Source organism: Labeo rohita, chromosome 4 (assembly GCF_022985175.1).
Source record: "Labeo rohita strain BAU-BD-2019 chromosome 4, IGBB_LRoh.1.0, whole genome shotgun sequence".
Taxonomy (NCBI): domain Eukaryota; kingdom Metazoa; phylum Chordata; class Actinopteri; order Cypriniformes; family Cyprinidae; genus Labeo; species Labeo rohita.
The window spans coordinates 46,364,718-46,386,379 of NC_066872.1; the positions used below are offsets into that span (position 1 = coordinate 46,364,718).

The 21,662-nt window shown below is 45.4% G+C and overlaps 3 protein-coding genes across 5 annotated transcripts; 2 read left to right on the top strand and 1 right to left on the bottom strand.

Moving 5' to 3' along the window:
- c4h11orf98 (chromosome 4 C11orf98 homolog) lies at positions 1 to 1,717 on the bottom strand. Its single transcript, XM_051107391.1, has 4 exons — positions 1,566 to 1,717; positions 1,105 to 1,229; positions 916 to 1,013; positions 1 to 566 (listed from the first exon to the last, which is right to left on the bottom strand). Exons 1-4 carry the CDS (start codon positions 1,599 to 1,601, stop codon positions 439 to 441), a joined length of 387 nt encoding a protein of 128 aa, XP_050963348.1. The 5' UTR covers positions 1,602 to 1,717; the 3' UTR covers positions 1 to 438.
- Positions 1,718 to 4,085: 2,368 nt separating this feature from the next.
- si:zfos-932h1.3 (zinc finger protein 497) lies at positions 4,086 to 10,500 on the top strand. Of its 2 annotated transcripts, none has more exons than XM_051108123.1 (9): positions 4,086 to 4,323; positions 4,878 to 5,080; positions 5,170 to 5,265; positions 5,553 to 5,648; positions 5,735 to 5,845; positions 6,293 to 6,431; positions 7,104 to 7,752; positions 7,850 to 7,881; positions 8,329 to 10,500. In XM_051108123.1, the coding sequence occupies exons 1-9, from the start codon at positions 4,287 to 4,289 to the stop codon at positions 9,693 to 9,695; spliced, it is 2,730 nt and encodes a 909-aa protein (XP_050964080.1). In that variant the 5' UTR covers positions 4,086 to 4,286; the 3' UTR covers positions 9,696 to 10,500. The 2 variants fall into 2 exon arrangements, with proteins under 2 accessions (XP_050964080.1, XP_050964081.1); XM_051108124.1 differs by lacking the exon at positions 4,086 to 4,323 and adding an exon at positions 4,446 to 4,657.
- A 2,636-nt stretch (positions 10,501 to 13,136) lies between these two features.
- prr5b (proline rich 5b (renal)) lies at positions 13,137 to 21,562 on the top strand. Of its 2 annotated transcripts, none has more exons than XM_051108136.1 (9): positions 13,137 to 13,367; positions 15,598 to 15,711; positions 16,975 to 17,055; positions 17,613 to 17,661; positions 17,742 to 17,799; positions 18,002 to 18,093; positions 18,226 to 18,366; positions 19,788 to 19,926; positions 20,009 to 21,562. In XM_051108136.1, the coding sequence occupies exons 2-9, from the start codon at positions 15,608 to 15,610 to the stop codon at positions 20,473 to 20,475; spliced, it is 1,131 nt and encodes a 376-aa protein (XP_050964093.1). In that variant the 5' UTR covers positions 13,137 to 13,367; positions 15,598 to 15,607; the 3' UTR covers positions 20,476 to 21,562. The 2 variants fall into 2 exon arrangements, with proteins under 2 accessions (XP_050964093.1, XP_050964092.1); XM_051108135.1 differs by lacking the exon at positions 13,137 to 13,367 and adding an exon at positions 13,394 to 14,901.
- Positions 21,563 to 21,662: the final 100 nt, after the last annotated feature.

Here is a 21,662-nt window from a genome sequence, read left to right on the forward strand (position 1 = left end):
TTTCTGTTAACAAAGGCTGCATTTATTTGATCAAAGATACAGTAAACACAGTAACGTTAAGTGTAAAATACCGTTTTATGTGGATATTTGTTGAACTGTAATTGATTGCTGTGATCAAAGCTGAGTTTTCGGCGTCTTTCCTCCGGTCTTCAGCGTCTCATGATCCTTCGGAAATCTTGCTGTTTTGGTGCTCATTTCTGATTATTATCAGCCCAATATTGTTGTGGAAACTGTGGGCAGATCCACTAAATGAGTCCAAATGCATCTCTCACGATGTTTATTCTTCTCAACACACACACACACACACACACACACACACACACACACGTTTTTAGCGATCGACCTACACCAGTGTGTTGTGGCTGTAACGGCATGACTATGAGAGCAGCAGAAGTCCAAAAAGAACCAAGTCCATGAAAATACAGGCTCTGTAAAGTGCTACTCCACATCCATCATTTCTGTGTCCTTCGACGCTGCTGCTTTCTTGGTTTTCTTGGTTTTCTTGTGCTGCTGCGCGGCTGCAGGTTTCTTCGCCACAGGAGCGGAGAGTTTTTTCTGCGTCTCCACTGTGAAGAGACAAACGTGTGTGATCGTCGAGATCAGGACGCTAAAGCAGCACAAAACAAGCGCAGATGCAGAACCTGACTTTACCAAGCACGACATGTTCCTGGAACAACATTGTGATTAACCAGTCGGATTTGAAAAACAGTGTATAGTTTTTGTGAAGTTTAGGCTTACAATCAGTGTTTGGTGCTTGTCATTCATTTATCATTTCTTCTGGTTTTAAGGAGTACTCGTGGGTAAGGTTAGGGTTAGGTGTAGGGATGTGGTCAAGATTAAGTCTTTGGATTAAAATGTTGTTCCAGGAACACATCCACCTCAGCAAAATCAGGACGTGCAGCACAGATACCGCACCTTCTAAGACGATCTTCTCTCGTTCCATGTGCGCTAACTGCTTTATCAGCTTCCTCCTCTTCTTCCCAGACAGAGTGATGTTCGCTCTGGAGCTGGAGCTGTCAAACGCCAGAGGAAACGTGTTCATTACAATCAACAAACCGTGTTTATTCAAAGGGAGACTGGAACGCGCGATTAACGGCCTCACACCTCCGCTTCTTCAGGTGGTGTTCGGTGATGATGTCTCGGTCGATCACGGCTCCCACGATACGCCTTTTCTTTCTCTTTTCTTGACTCAGAACCCTGCGTCTCTTGAACAGCTTCTTGCCCAGTTCCTGCAGTGTAAAACAGACGGAGGACTGACATGATCAAGCGTTTCTGCCACAAACTCTCTCATTTTTGTTTGGAAATACAACGGACAATACGACTTCGTAGTGTTAGTTAAGGTCAGCTTTATTTTGATGATTTATTCTAATTTAATCACAGGTTATCGCACGCATTAACAGTCCCAGATCAACGTGTTTAGCAGACGAACATCCTGAAATCAACATGTGCTTTACGACGCTCCGTTTAAAAGCGCAGTATTTTAAGTCCGACAGCGCAAATACAAAACCGGAGGCGTAAACACGCGCTGATTAGCAGAACTGAATCATTTTGATGCAGAAACTCACAGTTTTGGGTCTGTTTATTTTTCCTCCTGGTGCCATGCTGCTGCCGCTGCGTCTGTGAAACCGGAAGCGAACGCGAGAGAACTGTACAAAATAAAAGTCCACGAACTCAGACAGAAATGAAAACGGAACGAAGCCAGATCGGTTTGAACAAGAGTACAGAAAATAAACAGAAAATAGTTATTCACTGAGGACTGATTTTATTTTTTTTTAACTCAAACAATTACTACTGACTACTACACCAGAGAATCAACAAGCAAACGCAAGCAAGAGAGAAATAAAGACAACTAAATAGTTTTATTTATAATATATTGGGTTAGGCTGTATTTCATGTAAAACAAAACATAATAGTGCAATGGAATTTGATCATTTCTTTCTTAATATTGTTCTTCTCCTTTCGTTCATTGAACACCTTGAGTGATGCGATAGCGCCGCCTGCTGTTCGCGCAGAGACACGGACGGAGCTTCTGTTATAATCTAAAGTACGAGCGCGGGGCGAAACAGCGTTCACGTTAAAATATGTTTAAAATGCGGTGGAAAGCAGATTGGTGTCATGTGATCAAATAATCGAACGTAATCATTTGTGGATTTTTTTTTTAAGTGATAATAGTAAACATGAATCCGAAGCAAGTATTTTACAGTTGGGCTTAAATTTAAGGTATCTGGCTATGCGAATGCGATATAGGCCCATCATACAAACAAATGTTTCGGCTGAATTTATTTAAATATTTATTAAAAGGGCAGTAATAATAAATACTTTTATACATTTATACTAATATTTTTATAAATCAAAAGCTCATCAATACATCGACATTGCGAATTTCTTCCATACGCGGTATTAACTGAATTATTGTTGTTATTATTATTAGAATACATTTAATATCGAAAATATAAACAGTCGAGTTCCGGAATTAAAAATCACATTCATTTTCTTCATGAGCTACGAGGTTGTTAATCTATGGTTTATGCTTCTGCCGAAGACACCAGCTTGCATTCCTTCAATTTTTTTAAATAATCATGTTTAACAGTTATTTTCTTTGTAGAAAACAACTACATTACCCATGATCCTTTAGAGAAAGCGAGCGCGTCATAAGAGCTGTTTGCGCGTTACTGCCGCCTGCTGGTCAGAAACATGAAGCGCATCTACAGCAGCGGCGTTTATTATTATTATTATTACTGAATTATGAAGCTATAAAATACGTTGGAGTGTGTAAATCAAGTCAGTTCATCCTGATAAATGTACGTATGACCGAACGAATAAAGCTCTGCACTCTTAAGTATGTCGTGTGCGCGCATGTTGTTGATGGTGCTGTGGCGCGTCTGCGGCACTAGAGGGCGACACACAGCCGCCGCTGTAATGTGTGAGATAATTCATTAATATGAAAGTATATATAAAACAAACACCTTATGCGACTAGGTACCGTATTCTAATCAAATCTATAACCGCGAGGTGAAAACTGACTGACAAAGTACCGTGCGGAGAAATGCGACAATCATACGCAAATGACTGAAAACCGTGATTATATAGTTTTCAGACTGTAAAGGTCATTGCACACTGAGTCCGAAATTTCCGCACGTTAAAAAATTGATGCGACCTCACGTCGTGTCAGTCGAGTTTACAAACTGCGTCCGAAACTTTCGTCCGTCATAAAAAAGCCTTTTTTAGATACAGAACCTTTATTAGATACAGAATCAAGTCAGTTCATCCTGATAAATGTACGTATGACCGAACGAATAAAGCTCTGCACTCTTAAGTATGTCGTGTGCGCGCATGTTGTTGATGGTGCTGTGGCGCGTCTGCGGCACTAGAGGGCGACACACAGCCGCCGCTGTAATGTGTGAGATAATTCATTAATATGAAAGTATATATAAAACAAACACCTTATGCGACTAGGTACCGTATTCTAATCAAATCTATAACCGCGAGGTGAAAACTGACTGACAAAGTACCGTGCGGAGAAATGCGACAATCATACGCAAATGACTGAAAACCGTGATTATATAGTTTTCAGACTGTAAAGGTCATTGCACACTGAGTCCGAAATTTCCGCACGTTAAAAAATTGATGCGACCTCACGTCGTGTCAGTCGAGTTTACAAACTGCGTCCGAAACTTTCGTCCGTCATAAAAAAGCCTTTTTTAGATACAGAACCTTTATTAGATACAGAACTTAGCCCCTTGATTGTACTGTATGCAAGTATCGGTTTTATTTCACAAATCTGAAGTGAACTTAAATCATGTCTACTATGACCTTTTATATATTTTATATTTTTTCTATTCCAGATATTTTCTTAACTGGGGCATGTTTGTCATCAGACTTTGGCAATTAAAGTGACGTTTGATCAGTCATCACATAAAACTACAATATAACAGAAATGATTTTCTAATGAGACAAAATCTTCTTTAAAAAAATAAGAAAAAAGGTCAAATACGAATGTTTTACAGACTATTTTTTAAAAATGTCAGTCAAATACAACACCAGCAGATATATCGACAAGCTCTCTCTCTCTCTCTCTCTCTCTCTCTCTCTCTCTCTCTCTCTCTCTCTGTATACAATAAATATATTTTCCAAAATGGTCTTGTATTCGCATTTCTATTTATTATCCTCAAATTACATGTTCTTCTTCTTAAGGATCTCGACGCTTTTATTTTGAATATTTCAGACCGGATGTGACGTCACGCACGCAGCCTAACCCTGTTCGTGAAGCCGTAACAACGTTCCCTATGGACGAAGAAAACTGCGCTGAAATCGCGAACACAGGTAATTAAACCTCAAAGAGCTGATTTTGTGGAAACGCGAAGCTGTGCGTTCAGCGCCGTGACATCCGACGAATTTACCCCTGATATTGGCGGTGAAACGCTGATCCTGCGCAGATTCCGCGGCCGCGGTGTGATGTGTGATTGATCAGAGTCATTGTTGCGCACCGATCAGCGCAGAACGTCACGACACTGACGGACACCGACACCTCAGACGCCGCTCGTGCTATTTCTGCAGTGTAGGCAGCACAAGTAGTTTGTGTGTGTGGACTACCGTGCTGGCCGACAGCGTTTCGCCAAAATATGCAGATGTGCAAACCGTGGCATGCCGCACTAAGGTCACGTGACCTCCCGAACGTTTGTTTACGTGTTGAATACAGGGGAAAACGTGTCTCATTCGCATTTACTTCAAGTTCGTTCATCACACTAGAAATGGAAGGGCACTAGAAATGAGTTGAGGGCAGTGCATTGTGGGATACGCTTCTCCACGTGCATGCCGTGTAACGTTATTTGTTGTAGGTGTATGTTTGCTCATGTTGTCTCATGTTGTCTCCTCAGGCGTCGGGCTTCCTCTGGCGTCCCTGCGGCTGCTGGTTCCTCCGCTGCACCTGATGTCTGCCTTCATGTGGCAGGTGCTGCAGCAGAAGAGCGTGATGCATTATGGGAAGCTGGAGGAGTTCGTTTCCATGGTGACGGAGACGCTGCCGCAGCTGCTGGCGTACAGGCCGAGAGCGCAGCTGATGCTGGGCCTGAGAGCCAGGGTCCGTCCGTCCGTCCGTTCGTGCGTCCGTCCGCTGATACAACGCACGTGTGAACCTCCACCGTGGTAATCGTCTGTGTTTTCCTGCAGATGGTGTTGGAGTTGTGTCGTGCTCCGGCGAGCGTCAGATCCATGCAGCCCCACCTGGACAAAATACAGATTCCAGCAGCTCCGGCCGGACACCCGGTACTGACTTCCATGAAAACATTTACCACCAATCGACACACACTCATCATAATGTCAACGTTTCTAATGTCTTTCAGTCACATTGATTAAGTCACAGCTGCTGGTCGTCACACGTAGTAGTCATCGACCCAACTGAATCTGAGGATTGTGAATAATTACGGGTGGTTTTGGTTTCAGCTTATAACATTTTGATGTCCCGGCGAACCTAATAGCTGTTATGAAAGCAGGCGTATCAGTAGGGCTGAAGGTCTCGCTCTGGTGTGATTGGATCCGTGTGTGTTTCTCAGGGTCCTGACGCTGATCTGAGAACATCCGTCACTAATTTCAAAGCTCTGGTTCTGGCGCTGCTGAAGGATCCGGTGGAGAAAGCCTACTTCTTCCAGGTCAGACACACATCAGGTTGATCCTCCAGCGCGATTCGTGACCGATCGGCTGTGTTTACGTATCCCGTCGTCTGTCTGTCGCACAGGAGGTGTTTCCGGTGGAGTATGGGGCGCGGTTCGACACGGCGCTGAAGGAGCTGATGTGGGAGCTGCTCTCCTGCCTGGAGAAACTGCTTCCTGTGCCCGACTTTAAAAAAGTACAGCAGCGACTCTCTGTGTTGTGAAGTCCAGATGTCTGTCCAGTGTCCTTAACGTTAGCATTAGCATTGATCTCGTTTGAGTTCCCTAGAAAAACACGTCCTGTTATAGTCATTGTCCTGTGTGTGAATAAGACTTACGTTTCTGAACCGTTTGTTAAATATTTTATCCAGCTCTACCTGCGTACATATGTTCGCATAAAGCCACATAGTAGATACCAGTAGTATCGCAGCAAAGGCTGATGGTAGCACAGCTACTAATATACTCAAATTGTAGTGATTGCTTTCTACTAAGTTTATTGAGTCGGAAAGAGGCCCGCGTGACGGTGTCGTTGTGATTATCTGTTGGTATTGTTAAGTCAAGTCACTGTTAAGTAGGTCATAATAACCAGACAAACCGAGCATGTGCCATTAAAGCACGGTCTGTCGTTTGCGTTCGTCTCTCAGACGCTGGCGTGGCTCAATCCTGCTCCCGCTGGTCTGGAGGACTGTATGCGGACCGACCCGAACGACCTGCACCTCCTCCTGCAGCAGCATCAGCTGTTTGGAGGCGCAGAAACTCACAGCTGGCAGAAAGGCAAAGTGGGTAAGGAAACCGACAGACTTCTGTGTTATATTTGTTTTACTCAAGCGTTTAAAGTCACATGCAAAAAAGTTTCATTAATGGTTTTAAGATGAATTAGGCCACAGAGCAGTGCATCTGCCAGGGTTTGGACATTTTGTCGTTATCCACCTTATGTTGAAGATAAGAGCAGCTACGGCATCATTAAATCGCACGTGTGACTTCCAGCGATTTTAGCAGTACAGTCCGTCGTTGCTTGATATTGCAAACTGGTACTTGTTTTTGTATTTTGATTTGTCATAAACGCATTGATTTGTAGCAGAAACATCTTTGCGTTTACTGCATTTATTTGTTCTTCTAATTATTTATATCTATGTCTCGTACATTCTCAGAAAATAGCTTATTTTCTCATTGCAAAATAAGGTCATAGTTTCAGTTTCCTGGAAATGCATAAAGTTAGAAATTGTTTATCTTGAAGGCATTTTAATAAATCTTTGGATAAGACGCATCTGCTAAATGCATAAACGGTTGTTGTGTCAGTCCCAAAATGTACTGACAGCCTTGTGCTTGGACGATAACGTGCATTATGATATTTTTGGATGCGTTAAGGATGTATTGTGTAAAATATTTGTCTCATGAACTGACGCATCAGCTGTGAGGTGACCTGCGTTAACGGTGTCGCCTTCTCTCTCTCAGGCGCTGTTCCTCGCTCCTCCGGCGACTGCATCCTCTCCTCTCTGTCCGTCCCCCCGTCCGCACGCGTGACTCTCGCCGCAGAGCCGTTGCTGTACCACGTCCAGTCGTCGGCGGTGGCCATCTTGAGTCCGGCCGCTCTGGGTCAGCTGGGCTCGGACACCATCATCGTCACAGACTACACGGAGGTGGAGCTCAGCAGCCAGGAGGAGTCGGTCGAGCTGATGGAGAAGGTGGACGCTGACGGCGTGGAGGTGCTGCTCGTAGACCAGAGTCCTGTTGTGTCTGTAGAAGCTGCTGCGCTTTTCACTGACAAACCGACGCAAGGTGACGCTTCACGCGGAGCCGCGACAGCAACGTCCCATAATGAGACGCAGAATGACAACGGCCTACAGGACGAAGTCTTGACGGAAGAAACCAACCAGCTGAACCCAAACGATGAGAGAGACGGGGCTGATGCAGGAAGTGACGCGTCTGCACCACAGGAAGCCAAAACATCCGTATCAGACGTTGACCAGAAACCGCCGCAGCGGAGAGGCAGAGGAAGGCCGAGAAAAAATACAGAGACGACTGACCAAAATGTCATGGTAAAAACGCCACGCCGACGAGAACGACCCGCATCGGTTAAACCGGAGAACGGCGCGGAGCAACGGTGAGACCTGATAAGAAAGTCGCATCCTTAAATCAGACAGATTGTGCTGCGCTTCATCTTCTAAGATTAAAATATTCCTACGTGTTTTTTGTTTCAGGAGTGCCGTCACATCACACGGAGATCGTAACGGTAACGTTGGACGGCAGGCGCGAAAGCTATTCGAATGCAGCTAGTGGTGCTGGTGGTGTGTTTTGGTTGGTTTGCATCAGGAGTGTCCAGCCCTGCTCCTGGAGGGCCACTGCCCTGCAAAGTTCAGTTCCAACCCCTATTAAACACACCTGAAGCAGCTAATCATGGTCTGGAAACGTCCAGACAGGTGAGTAGAAGCATGTTGGAGCTGAACTCTGCAGGTCCTCCAGGACAGTGTTTGGACTCCCCTGGTTTACCTGATACAGTGAAGGATGATGAGAATCAGTCCATTTACTGGATCAAGTTTTCAGCATGGATTTGACAATCTGACAGCCTCCAGTGACGCGCTGTTTGATTACAAGTGTCATCGCAGTAGTAGATATGTTGGATAAATAGGCTCGTTAACTTTGCAGAATTTCAAGCTTGTTTTCCTCTTGTTTCTTGCAGACGCCTCGGACGAGCCACCCAGCACACCCGAAACGCCTGCGAACGGAGCGGAAACCGCGGCGCCTTCCGCCGGCCCGTCTCGCGTGCGGAAGACCCGCAAAACCGAACCGCCGGCCGCCGACAACCCTCGCGCTCGGCACGCGTGCGACACCTGCGGCAGGAAGTTCACGCGCAGGTCCGACGTCCAGCGGCACCAGCTGACGCACACGGGCGAGCGTCCGTTCCACTGCGGCCAGTGCGAGAAGACGTTCCAGCACGCCTGGGATCTGACCAAACACTGCCGCAAGACGCACGGCGAGGCCAGCTTCACCTGCCGCGTGTGCCGGAGCGCCTTCGCCAACCTGCGCGTCCTGACGGCGCACCACAAGAAGAGTCACGGCGGCGAGCTGCCGCACTACTGCTCCATCTGCGGCGAGGCCAGTCCCACGCTCGGCGCGCTCGTGCAGCACCGCAAGACCCACAGCGCCACGCAGCAGTACCGCTGCGAACAGTGCGGCGAGGGCTTCGACACGCTGCTGCAGAGATCCGTGCACCGGCAGAGCCACCGCAGGCGTCGCCAGTTCAAGTGCCCGCAGTGCGACAAGACCTTCACGCGCCGCACGGACGTCAAGAGACACCAGCTGAGCCACACGGGCGAGCGGCCGCATCAATGCTCCGTCTGCGGGAAGCGCTTCGGCCTCCGCGCGGGGCTCCAGAAGCACCTGGCGACGCACACCGGCGAGCGGCCGTTCCGGTGCCCGCACTGCGCCAAGAGCTTCACGCAGCCCTCCATCCTGCGGCGGCACGAGCGCATGCACACGGGCGAGCGGCCGTACCTCTGCTCGCAGTGCGGCAAGCGCTTCCTGTCGCTCGGCGAGCTCATCAAGCACGACAAGACGCACGCGGACGAGCGGCCGCACTCGTGCCCGCAGTGCCACAAGGGCTTCAAGTTCAAACGAGCCCTGCGGGAGCACCTCCTGTCCCACAGCGGCGCACGGCCGTACCCCTGCGTCTACTGCGGCAAGATGTTCGCCAAACCCTTCGCGCTCAACAGACACCACCTGATCCACACGGGCGAGCGGCCGTTCTCCTGCGGCCACTGCGAGCGCACGTTCCTCACCTCCACCGAGCTGGCGCTGCACGAGCGCATCCACACGGGAGAGCGGCCCTTCTGCTGCGCCGCGTGTCCCCGGAGGTTCCGCAGCTCGTCGGAGCTGGCCAGGCACCGGCGCAGTCACTCGCAGGAGCGGCCCTACAGCTGCGGCTACTGCCCCAAAGCGTACGCCAGCGCCGCCAAACTCAAGAGCCACACCAGGATCCACACGGGCGAGAGCAAACCCAAACGCTCGGCCGTGACTGTCGCCGAAATGAGCGTCACTTTAGAGTAAACGGTCGTTTGGTCTGGAACGAAAGCCTTCGTCGCCGGCTTGCGTGACGCCCGCGGAGTTTCTGCGTGGCTAGAGCTGCTTCTGCTGATGCGACCGCGCTGTATTCGACACGTTCGTCGTTGTGGACAACCAAATTAAACTGTCGTTAGTTCTGAACTCAAGTACAGGTGCTATAATGTCCTTAATGTGAAACCCGTCTGGCATTGGCCAGTCAAACAGATAGCCCCGCCCCAAACTCACCTCATTGGATGTGGGGCCGCTCATACAAAACGTTCAATAAAAGCCTGGCTTGAGCTCTAGAACTCTCTCCAACAGATCAAGTTTAGCAGCAGTGAAGATGATTGTGTGGAAAATGTCCACAAGGTGGCGCTCTCCACCAGAGGAGCTCATATACAGTCTGACTGTGAAAGGTGAAGGTGTGAAAGGTCTCTTCATGCAGTTCAGATGGAGCCGCAGGTGTTTTATGTTCTTGAGACATTCGTATGTTTATTTTATCATGCATTTTTTTTTCAAAAGTCTATTCATTGGCGTTGTTTGAATATCAAAACAGAAGCAGGACACAAACATGTAAATAACACTAACATGTAAATAACACTAACATGTAAACACAAAAGCACGTACTAAGAAGGTAATTCACTGAGAAATCATCAGATGATCATTCATTTTGCTGAACTTGCTCTTTATTTATGTGGTTTCAGCCTCAGCCTCGCATTGTACGTCGGGTTTCTTTGCTGTTTTGGAAACACGGATACCAGCAGAAAGTGTGAATGGGAAGGAAGGAAATAAAATGTGGTTTGCAGAACAATATTAATGTGGGCTGTGTTCTCCTGATAGAGCTGCAGAGGAAAGACTGAGAGCGTCACAGCATCGACGTTCTCCGTCTTCACTCGCAGCTTCATAAAATCCACAACACTAGAGTCAATGTGTCTGCTGAACTGCTCGAGAGCCTCAGATATTTTGAAGTACACGCTGTGCATTGTCACTTAGTCTTTGCTTTGTTCCTCCAGATCCAATGAACGGCCCGAGAAGATCATGAACCCGCTTCAGCAGATGCGCAGATGAGCCCGTCTCAGGCCTTCACGGTGTCGTGTCATGCGCTCGGTCTGTCGTTCAGCAGGAACGAGTGCGGCTGAGAATCGTCTCAGCTGATATTCGGGGTTATTTACTGCGAGCGGAAGAACGGGGAGATCCGTCGAAGGCTTCGCGCGAATGTGCGAAAGAGGCCCGTCTTTTCTCTCGTCGTGACCAATTAGTTCTGTATCTGATGGCGGTCTTTCATCTGCACCCGCTGAAGTGGGACACGCACAGAAAAAGACACAAGAGGCTCCATGAATAAACGGCTCACAAAAACACGGTCCGTCGTCATGAGAACCTCTTTTGTGCTCGTTCTCTATGCAGAAGAGACGCGCACACGCTCGCCATGAGGATCTGCCTGTGTGTCTCATCTGTCTCTCGTCTGTTTTTCTTTCTGTCTGTCAGTCTCTCTCTCTCTCTCTTTCTGTTTCTGTTCATGCTGATTCTCAGGGTCAAACAGAGTGTGTTTTTCAGACCTTAACAGGCGCATTAGATATGGCGTGGGTAGTTTAGAGAAACTGTGGGTTGGTTAAGGGTTTCCTTATAGTGTTTTGGAAACAGACACAAGCAGAAAGTGTGAATGAGAGGAGCGACATCAGTCAGAACAATATATACCAGTCAGGTCGAAGCGATGACGAGCGTGTTTGAGAGCTGAACTAACCATCAGCTTTCTTCTCTGATTCTGTTGTGCCTTCATGATGTTCATTTGAAATGAATCAGAAACACACACCTGGTTAGCGAGGCTGAACCAGACCAGTGTGTGATGTGAGTGAATCCGGTCTGAGAAGTTTAATAGTTGTAACGGCTTTGTTTGGGTCAGAAATGAGAGCAGAACAGATGCAGAGACACTTCAAGGCCGACGACAGTTAAACAGCAGATGAAGAGCTGTGTGTGTGTGTTTGTGTGTGTGTACTTGTTTTTGCTACATTGTGGGGACCAAATGTCCCCACAAGGATAGTAAAACCTGAAATTTTTGACATTGTGGGGACCGGCTTGTGGTGATTAAAAATAGTAAATGGTGTTTATCTGAAAGTGTAACAATGCAAACATGTTTTCTGTGAGGGGTAGGTTTAGGGTTAGGGTTGGGTTAGGGGATAGACAATATCGTTTGGTCAGTATAAAATCTATAGAAGTCTATAGAAAAAGTCCCCACAATTCACAAAAACAAACGTGTGTGTGTGTGTGTGTGTTTCATTGTTATTCAGTATCAGCCACTGCAGCGTGACAGGAACGTTTGGAGTCTCACCTTGATTTCATGACACTGTTTTCTGTTTCTCGTTCTCGTCTCTCTTATCTCTCACGGACGCGCAGCAGCAGCGTTTGACTCGTGTTCATTATTGTGATCAGGAATCTCTCCTCGTCTGCCACAACAACACAACACAGCAGACCTGCACAAACTACAGTACGACGAGTGTGATCTGGATCTCACAGAAACCCAAACACACACACACACACACGTCTGGTTTATTATCTTTGTGGGGACTCTCCATAGGCGCACTGTATCCATTTCCACACTGTATTTTCTATCCCCTTACCCTAACCCTACCCCTAAACCTAACCCTTACAGAAAACTTTCTGCATTTTTACTTTCTCAAAAAATCTCATTCTGTATGATTTATAAGCATTTGTACCCATGGGGACCACAAGCCGGTCCCCACAATGTCAAAAATTTCAGGTTTTACTATCCTTGTGGGGACATTTGGTCCCCACAATGTAGCAAAAACAAGTACACACACACACACACATGCTGTTTACGGCTAAACACACAGCGGGCCTCATGGTGTGTTCAACAGCAGCCTGAAGATCTGCTAAAATCTGCTGCAGTGTTTCTGAAAAAGAGATTGATGACTGATGTGCTTCCATCCATCTGTTAAAGCTGCACATTCATGGATGTTTCTCATTAGATTCATTAAAGACCTCTGTCTTTTGTATTTCGTAGTTCGCTGCAACTAGGGACACTAAAGACATGCGTTACTGCACCCGCACGGACCGTGTGTTTCTGTGAAACACTTGAGCATTTTGCCATCAGTCACAGACATTTACACTGACCACAAACCCTATTTGTCTGCTCAAGTCACAGTGAATAACCCTAATCATGTAGATCAGCTCAATGACAGATAGCACCATCAATGACTCATTTGTACATTCGACAGGGTCCTTTAACCCATTTACATGGTGTTCCGATGTAAATCTCGTCTGATCAGGCTCGTGTTCTTCAGGAATTCACTTTATTTTGATACATGTGATTATTTATTATTTATGTGTTAAACAACTTGATCGTTTTCATTCAACTTCTATCAAACGCGAAGTCCATCATCATTAACGCGCGGTTAGGTTTCCGCCGGTCTCGCGCTTCCCTCGTGAGCACGCTCAGATGCGCGCGCACGCTGCTGCTGCAAGCGAGACGGACGCGAAGCGCGAGACGCGACTCAGACATCGAGAAACTCGATTAAACTTAATGAAACTAAAACTCAAACTAATAATACTCTCCTGTGAATATAAAACTGACAAGATAACTAAACGAAAACCAAACCGAACCAAGCCTAAACTAAAGAAACGCAGAGATTTTCATCACAGCAGCCGCTGAAGGGAGAAACGGTGAGTTGATTCACATTCGAAACTTGTGTTGGAGAAATAAAACGGTGATTTCAGTGATGTTTTCTCCTGATATTCCGTTGATTGTGCTCGTCTTCATGTCCTTGAGAGTTTGACACACCTGCAGCTGTAGGTGATTTGAGTTAATCAGTGATGGAAACGAATAGATCTGGCTGTTGTGAGTCACTCGTGCTCTCTGTGTGGATCCATTATCAGGGAAAATGAACAGGAATTCAGTAATTGAGCTACATCAAATGAACTCAGGCTATGGGAGTCCTGAACTGCTCCGCAGGTCTGAGATCAGACACTACGACAATCTGCAGTGCAAAGTCCTCATCGGTGGGTGTGTGTGTGTGTGTGTCACTGTTTTTCACGTTTCAATTCACAGCTTTGTCAGTATGCTGGATGAGTTCGTGTGCAGTAGGTGTAGTGTGCTTTGATTCATTCAGGTGGTTTTCTGATTTCTGCGCAGCTCAAGGTTCATCCTGTCATTAATGAAATCTAAATGAGTCATCTCAGGAAGCCTGGTCTAGGGTCAGATGTGTCAGTGATTCGATCGTCCTTCACTGTGGAGCTGAAGTGGGTGACTTTAACCAGGTTATGGTGGTTTGAGGTGGTTAAATCATGACAGGAGACGCGCGCGCAGTCTCGTCACGCACTTACACACGTGATCCAGCAGGCGGCGGCAGAGTTCCGCTCCTTTTCTGTCCCTCATCCGGCGGCAGCAGCGAGTTGTGCCTCTGGTTATGTGAAGTCGTTTGGGTTTGATGTCCAAATTCAGTACTGAAATTAAAGCAGAGCTATTGCTGGCAGCTCAGACCCACAGATCTGTGTTCACTCGCTCTTTGTGTTTTGTGATGTAAACTGATGCCTGGACTGATCTGGATTCTGCTGGTCTCATTCATGAAAGTGTAAAGTCTGAATCGTGCGAGTCTGAAAGCCCTGCCACGTTTGACACAAAAGATCAATTAAAATAAATTACAGATCTTCCAGTTTGCTGTATTTGTTATTATTGGCCTTGATGAATATTTGATTCAGTGCCTGAATTGATGTTCATGTTTATAAATGTTTATTTGTGTTTCATGCTTCACCACTGAGGCAAAAGAAGATTGAAGATCAGCTGAGATATGTGTAGAGTTGTCTGCAAACTAACTAGTGGTTTCTGATCTTCTGATGGACAGAGCGGTTCGTGTGACGCTGTGCGAGTAATGCATCTGTTTCTGTGTAGTTACTCATGGTTGGTATCTGGTTAGTTTTGTGTGGAGGTTGTTGTCTCTCTCCATCATCTGCTCACTTCAGTGGGATGATTTCAACTGTCTAATCATGTACTAATGAAGAGACTTTCTCTGGGATGTTGCGACGAGGAGGTGTGTGTGTGTGTGTGTGTGTGTGTGTGTCTTTCACTTCCATGATCTGTGCTCCAATCCCATTGTAGCCGCTGACGAACGGTCAGACAGGAAGTACCAGTGCTGCTCATGTGTTAGTAAAGCTGAGCTGAACTAGTCATGGCTTGGGATTATTATGCGCCCTTACTAGAGTGAGTACAGACTGTGTGTGTCATACGTGTGATTCTGTGCTGTGATGTTTGTGTGTGTGTGTATCAATGACTGTATGATGGACATTTGTCTCCGTGGTTTTCATTCACTGATCAGTCTCTGATGTTCATGTGCTGATTGATCAGGTGTTAGTCATGTGATCGTCTGACTGTATATGAGTCGCATTCAGATCAACTTTACACACTCATGTTTGAGTTTATCAAGTGTGTATTTATGCCTATTTAAACACATTTTGGGCACAGATTTGTACCCAGAAGTGAGTTAAACCTAACAAAACCTCCTTCTGGTGACTTCCTCATCTGTAAAAAATGGTTTGTAAAATAGTTTTTCTTAAGAATGCAGAACTTTGCTGTTAGGGTTGGCATGCGAGTTACAGCTATAATAACTAGCTGTATATAAAAACAATAGAAGTCTATAGAATATCTTCATTTAGAAAGTGGAGTGAAGATTACGTGTGAACGTACGTGTGTGTGTTTCATCAGGGAAGTGGTTGATTCGAGCACATTGTCTCACTGAGTCCCTCCCTCTGAACCACAGACTGACAATAGAAGTGAGACAGACGACACACACTGCACTCCGTCCTGTGTCTCTCTAACGGCTGTCTGTCTGTGTCTGTGTGTGTGTGTGTGTGTGTGCGCGCCTGTGCACGTGTGTGTGATCATGAGGACTCTTCACAGGCTGAAGTTGATGAGTTCTCCCAGTCTGAGTGATTTGGGTCGGTCAGAGAGATCAGCGCTGGACGACAGGAACAACCAGCAGCACCGAGCAGGAACCAACGCCACCTGGAACAGGTACAAAACACACATACTACACACAACACACACGCGCCACATGTGCAACACGTTTGTTCGGCTCTGTGTAAATGGAGGAACACTGTAGTCATCTGTTGATTTTTACGTACAGCTAGTTATAAATATTGACTAAACTCGAGCAGGACCCAAACCTGGTTGCATTTTTCAGGGTGGAGTTTAAAAAAAATGCAAATATAAATGAAAGGCTTTAAACATTTACTTTGCTAATTGTTTTTACAACAGCAGGAGGAGTTTTGTTCTGGGACACATTTTGTACACAAACTGTACTTTAGCAGGTACAAGCATGGGAATGATTCCTCAGAACATGATTGCAACAAATGAGCTTTTCTACAGCGTTTGTGTGGCGCGTCAACATGAAGCCTTTTCTCTGCAACGCACACAGATGCACACATGCACATCCATTTATAACTGTCAAGTGCATGAAAGAGTAAATAACACCGTTCTGAAGTGGAATAAAATCACAGTAACATCCTGCAGTGTGTCTGTACCTAGTATTTATCACATAGTAGTAATACTAGTAAATACTAGTAATACTAGATAGTAATACTAGTAAATTTGACCTTGTGGGGACATTTTTTAGGTCCCAATGAGGAAATTTAGGAACTTCTAAATCATGCAGAATGAGTATTTTTTCAGAAAGTAAAAATGTGCACAGTCTCCTGTGAGGTGTATGGCAATAGAAAGTACAGTTTGTACGCCTATGAAAACCATTGCGCCTATGGAATGTCCCCAAAAAACATGGAGAAACAACATGTTGTGTGTGTGTGTGTAGACAAACGGCTTCATGTTGTTGTGAGACACACACTGTATAAATGTTCTTCTGTTCTCATCATCATTTGAGGAGAAATTCCTACAAAACCAGTTTCCTCTGTTTGTTTGTTGTGTGAAAAGTGTGTGTGCGTGTGTGTGGCCCACATGATACGTGTGTAAACAACATACACATCAGCCCTCATTAGTGTGTGTATTTGTGTGTGTGAAGACAATCCTCTGTTTCTCTTCTTACACACACACACACACACCAGTGGCTGGAGAACAATGAGTGTTTGATATCACTGATTCTGACTGTGTGTGTGTGTGTTTGTCACATTAAGCTGATGGAACGTTTTGTTTCTCACTAAGCAGAAAATCTTCACCTTAATTTCATCTGTTTTCATTTTACACACAAACATTCAGTGTGAAACCCGGTTAGATGTCAGTCCAGCCTGAAACCTCACAAAAAATTTTAATGTGTGTGTGTGTCAGCATCCATAATGCCGTGATCGCCGTGTTCCAGCGCAGGGATCTGGGAGAGAATGAGCTGTATGTGCTGAATGAAGGCGTCAGGTGAGTGACCTTTACTAGTCCTGCTGGTTATGGCCAAAGTGAATAAATCTGCTGGTAAAGTAACAGCCTGATGACTAGAACCACTTTAACTAACATACAGCCGCCTCATGACGAGTCCGATGAATTAACAACACGTACTGACAGTCATTGGAATGAGCGAACGCTTCAACACGTGTGACGTGGGTTTGGTTGTATCTCTCATCTGTCTGTGGTCTGATTACATGTTGATTCGTTTTTATGTACTCGGGCAGATGTTTGAGTCAAAAACACCCTGAAGCTCAGACACGTGGACTGATGGTGTTGTTCTCACTGGACTTTTTAGATGTTTCTTGAATGTGCTTGTGTTCAGACTAGATTAGAAGTTTCCTTTCATTTCGAGTGCATAATAAAGGGCAGTTATTACTAATACTTCATCAAACTGATACAGAATAAATAACAAACATTTTTAAATGTGCTAATAACTTTTGTATGTTTATTACATGTGAGCAGCATCAGTGTGTAAATAATACAGACTTTTTTCTTTCACCCTGAGTGACTCTCTCTCTGTTTGTCTCTAGGCAGCTCCTGAAGACCGAGTTGGGCTCCTTCTTCACAGAGTATCTGCAGGTGATCAGTCGAGTATCAGATCAATAATGAATACCAAATAAAGCGGCTGTGAATTAAGTTTGATTGTGATTGTGTCACAGAATCAGCTGCTGACGAAGGGAATGGTGATTCTGAGAGATAAGATTCGCTTTTATGAAGGTAAGTTGCTGTCTGAATCATTTGTTTGTCTGTGGTTTTGAAGAGTTTCCTCTGCATTAAAAGGACGTGCTGATGCTGAAGTGATGCTTAGTGGAATTGACCACTTGTCACTTTTCTCTTCACTAGTTTGACTCAGTGTGCTGGTGTTTTGCTGACTTTTAGTGGAAGTATGAAATCAGTTCTGCTGTGTGTGTGTGTGTAGGTCAGAAGCTGCTGGATTCTCTGGCAGAAACATGGGACTACTTCTTCTGTGATGTTCTGTCCACGCTGCAGGCCATCTTCTACCCCGTCCAGGTACTTCACGAAACACTCCAGTGCTCTTATCTTGCCGATAGAGCAGATTTATTTGCTCTGAACTAGTGAGCAGCATGTGAGAGTGTGTAAAGGATACACTTCTGGTGTATTTGAGACTGTGTGTGTGTTCAGGGGAAGGAGCCGTCCGTCCGTCAGTTGGCTCTGCTTCACTTCAGGAACATCATCACTCTGAACATAAAGCTGGACGATGCTCTGACGCGGCCGCGCGCCCGTGTGCCGCCCTCCATCATTCAGATGCTGCTCATTCTGCAGGTGTGTGTGTGTGTGTGTGTGTGTGTGTGTGTTTTACAGAACAGATGCAGCCGTTTCCCAGCAACCCGTCAGACGCTTGTGTAAACAAACATCAGAAACGTTGATAATGCTCTAGATTTCCTGAGTCGACGCAGAGCTGAAACTGTCAGTTTCCTTGTGAGTTTCCAGTAGGTTTCTGTAGCACGTGTGTAAGACAATTAAACTTCCAGGACAGAGTCACACAAGACAAATGCGTATGTGAGTTTTATTTCCAAGTAAACACACGTCATAGTGTGAGTGTTTGTGAGATGTGTATATTTGTGGTTTTCTGCACTTGCATCATTTTTGACCTTCACAAGGTGTGTGTGTTTCTGGTTTGATTTCCTGTGTGTCTCTGCATGCTGCATTTTAAAGGGCTCATATTTTTGTTTTATTGTTTAGTTTTTTCACATCTGTCAGATGCGATTGCTGCTGATATTTGATCATGATGAATCACAGCTGCTTGCAGGGTTTCTGCGGGACTGCATTCGCCCTTTTACAAGTTAAGGCCTTAAAATGTCTTAAAACAGAGCAGAAAGTTTTCAGTTCATAAGGTCATAACATTAAATGTTTCATACATCTTCCTCAGTATTTTTTCTCCAATGCAAATATCTGAACATCCTAAAAGAAGCATTTACTTGGAATGAAAAATAAAGTTTGTTTTCTGAGAAACTGAACAAAATTAAGTGAGTTTATGCTTAAGAAAAAATGTCTCTCAATGTTGTGTTCGAAGGAACTCGAATCCTTGTTTTAATTATAAACTCACTTCGTTTTGATTGGTTTCTTAGAAAACAAGATTTGTGTCATTTTGCTTATTGATGTATCTTGATTTATGAATCTTTAGACATTTGCACTGGAAAACAAGATAAAATTACAGAGGACGAACATCATTTTTGTAGTGTGATCAGAACGTACCGTAAAAGTAGTTTTCGTGTTATAGTTAAGCTATTTTTTTTGTTTTTGTAAAATGAATTGGAAAGAAGAAAGCTTGATGATATACTGTGTTCCCTTAAATTATTCCATAAAATGTATTACTTGGTCTTAAAATGGCCTTAAATTCTTACATTTGGTGTCATAAATCCTGCAGAAACCCTGTACGTCAGTGGTCTCAAACACAATTCCTGAAGGGCCACAGCTCTGCACAGTTTTGCTCCAAGGCTAATCAAACACACCTGATCCAGCTAATCAGGGTCTTCAGGATTACTTGTGGAAACTTCCAAGCAGGTGTGAGTTGGAGCTAAACTCTGCAGAGCTGCAGCCCTCCAGGAGTTGGGTTTGAGACCGCTGCTGTACGTGTTTTCTGGGTAAAAATGTGAGAGACCTGCTTCTAGAAACCAGAGAAAGTTGTAAAGTGTATAGAAATGGATGCGTCATGAAAATAATCGTGGTTCTGTGTGCTACAGGGGGTTCACGAGTCCAAAGGAGTGACCAACGATTACCTGAAGCTGGAGTGTCTGGTGCAGAAGGTGGTGTCGCCATATCTGGGGACGCACGGCCTTTTCTCTGGCGACGGCTCCATCGCGCAGAGCTCGTGTGTTCTGGGTGAGCGGCGTCACGGTAAAGCTCGTGCAGAAATCGCAGCAGGTTCTCCCGACCCGTGGCTTATTTGTTTGTTTGTTCTCAGAGAAGCGGCTCCTGCGCCGTTGGCCGCGTGCCGCCGACTCGCCCGCTAAGAACCCCGTGGTCCGTTCGAAGAGCTACAACATCCCCATGCTGACGCCGGTGGCCGAATACGACCCCGAGAGCGTGGGGGCGGCGACCGGCGCGGGAATCCGACGCCACTCCGTGTGTCAGATGACGTCCTGCGCGGAAGAGCCTGCGTTCGGAGAGGTGCCTCCCAGCCCGCCGACAGACGTCCGTGAGGATCCGGCCCGCGCCGCTCAGTCTCCTCCGATCTTCCCTGAGCTGGGCTCCTCGGCCGGCGGCCAGCGGTCAGCGTCGGGGCGGGAGTCGTCCTCGTCCAGTCCCGAGACCATCGTGGACCAGATTCTGGAGTCTCTGGACTCAGACACAGAGGGAATATTCATCGACTTCCGCCGACAGCGGTCCAGCTCGTCCGACTTCAGCCGGGAGAGCGAGAGCGCGGCGTGACCTTTGACCTGACGACACGTCGCCGAAGACGCGCCTGCAAAGTTTGTGGAATGATGGGAGTTTGTTTCTGATCCCGAGCGTTCAGAATAGCAGACTAACGTACTACTCGGTAATCACGACAGCTCTTTTACACTTGCCAGGCTGTAAACTGGTGATGTTTTTGCACAGAATTGGATTAACTGTGCAAAGCAGCCGTCTTGTGTTTCTAAGATGACACGGGACTAGGAACTTCACTCTTCCGATTTCAATATCTATGCACAATCTAATGGACTAAATCCATTAACTATTACTGTAACTGTTTTAAAAAGTTCAATATCAATGCAACTGAATAATTATTAATAATACTGTATTAAATAGTCTTAAAATATTTTTCCATAAAGTATTGCTTTAGAAAAGACAAAAGCCGGTAACAAAATGAAAAACAAAGAAGCGTATGACAAGCAGTAACGAGCACAAGAGAGCAAAGTGTGTTATTGAAACGGCTGCAGTTACTCAGTGATTCTCTCCTCTTCTTGTCAAATTACGGTTCGATTAACAATAACATAATATACAGTGAGTGATACACCACACGTTTTGTCTGGTGCGTTTGTGTTGACAAGCGAGAAAGGTCAAGTGAGAAAGACTAGCAGAGATTTAGCATCAATTTTAGCGTCCGTCGAGGTGTTTTGACATCGGTATGCTAATTCTTCATTCTGAACACTTGACTTTTGCTCTGTTTCATAAATACTTCATCGTGTTTTGTTGTTTTTAATGAAAGATGCTCATGGAACGAGGTACGAATCCAAGATTTGACAGATTTTAAAGTAAAAATACAGTTGTTGTTTTTTTTTTTTTAAAAAAGACATTTCTTAAGAGAAACCATTGGAGCTGCAGTCATTAGTAAGTAGATAAACATTACTAATTATTATTTGCAGCATGACTTTTTCTTTTTCATTAGTTTGTAAATAATATGAAAGTTTTCATAATCATGTTTTGAATAATGACCCTGCCTTCACAGATTTGACTGACCTGATCACTATTTTACTGTGATTCTAAGTAAAATAATATTTTGCTGGTGATTAAATAAGTTTGTCCTTCTTTGCTACTACATTTTTCAGTGATGTGTGATGAATTTTTGAGAGCTGAGGCTGGATTTGCTCCTGACGAAGTTTTGGTCCCTCTTTGTTTTAGATTGAGTGTTTCTTAAG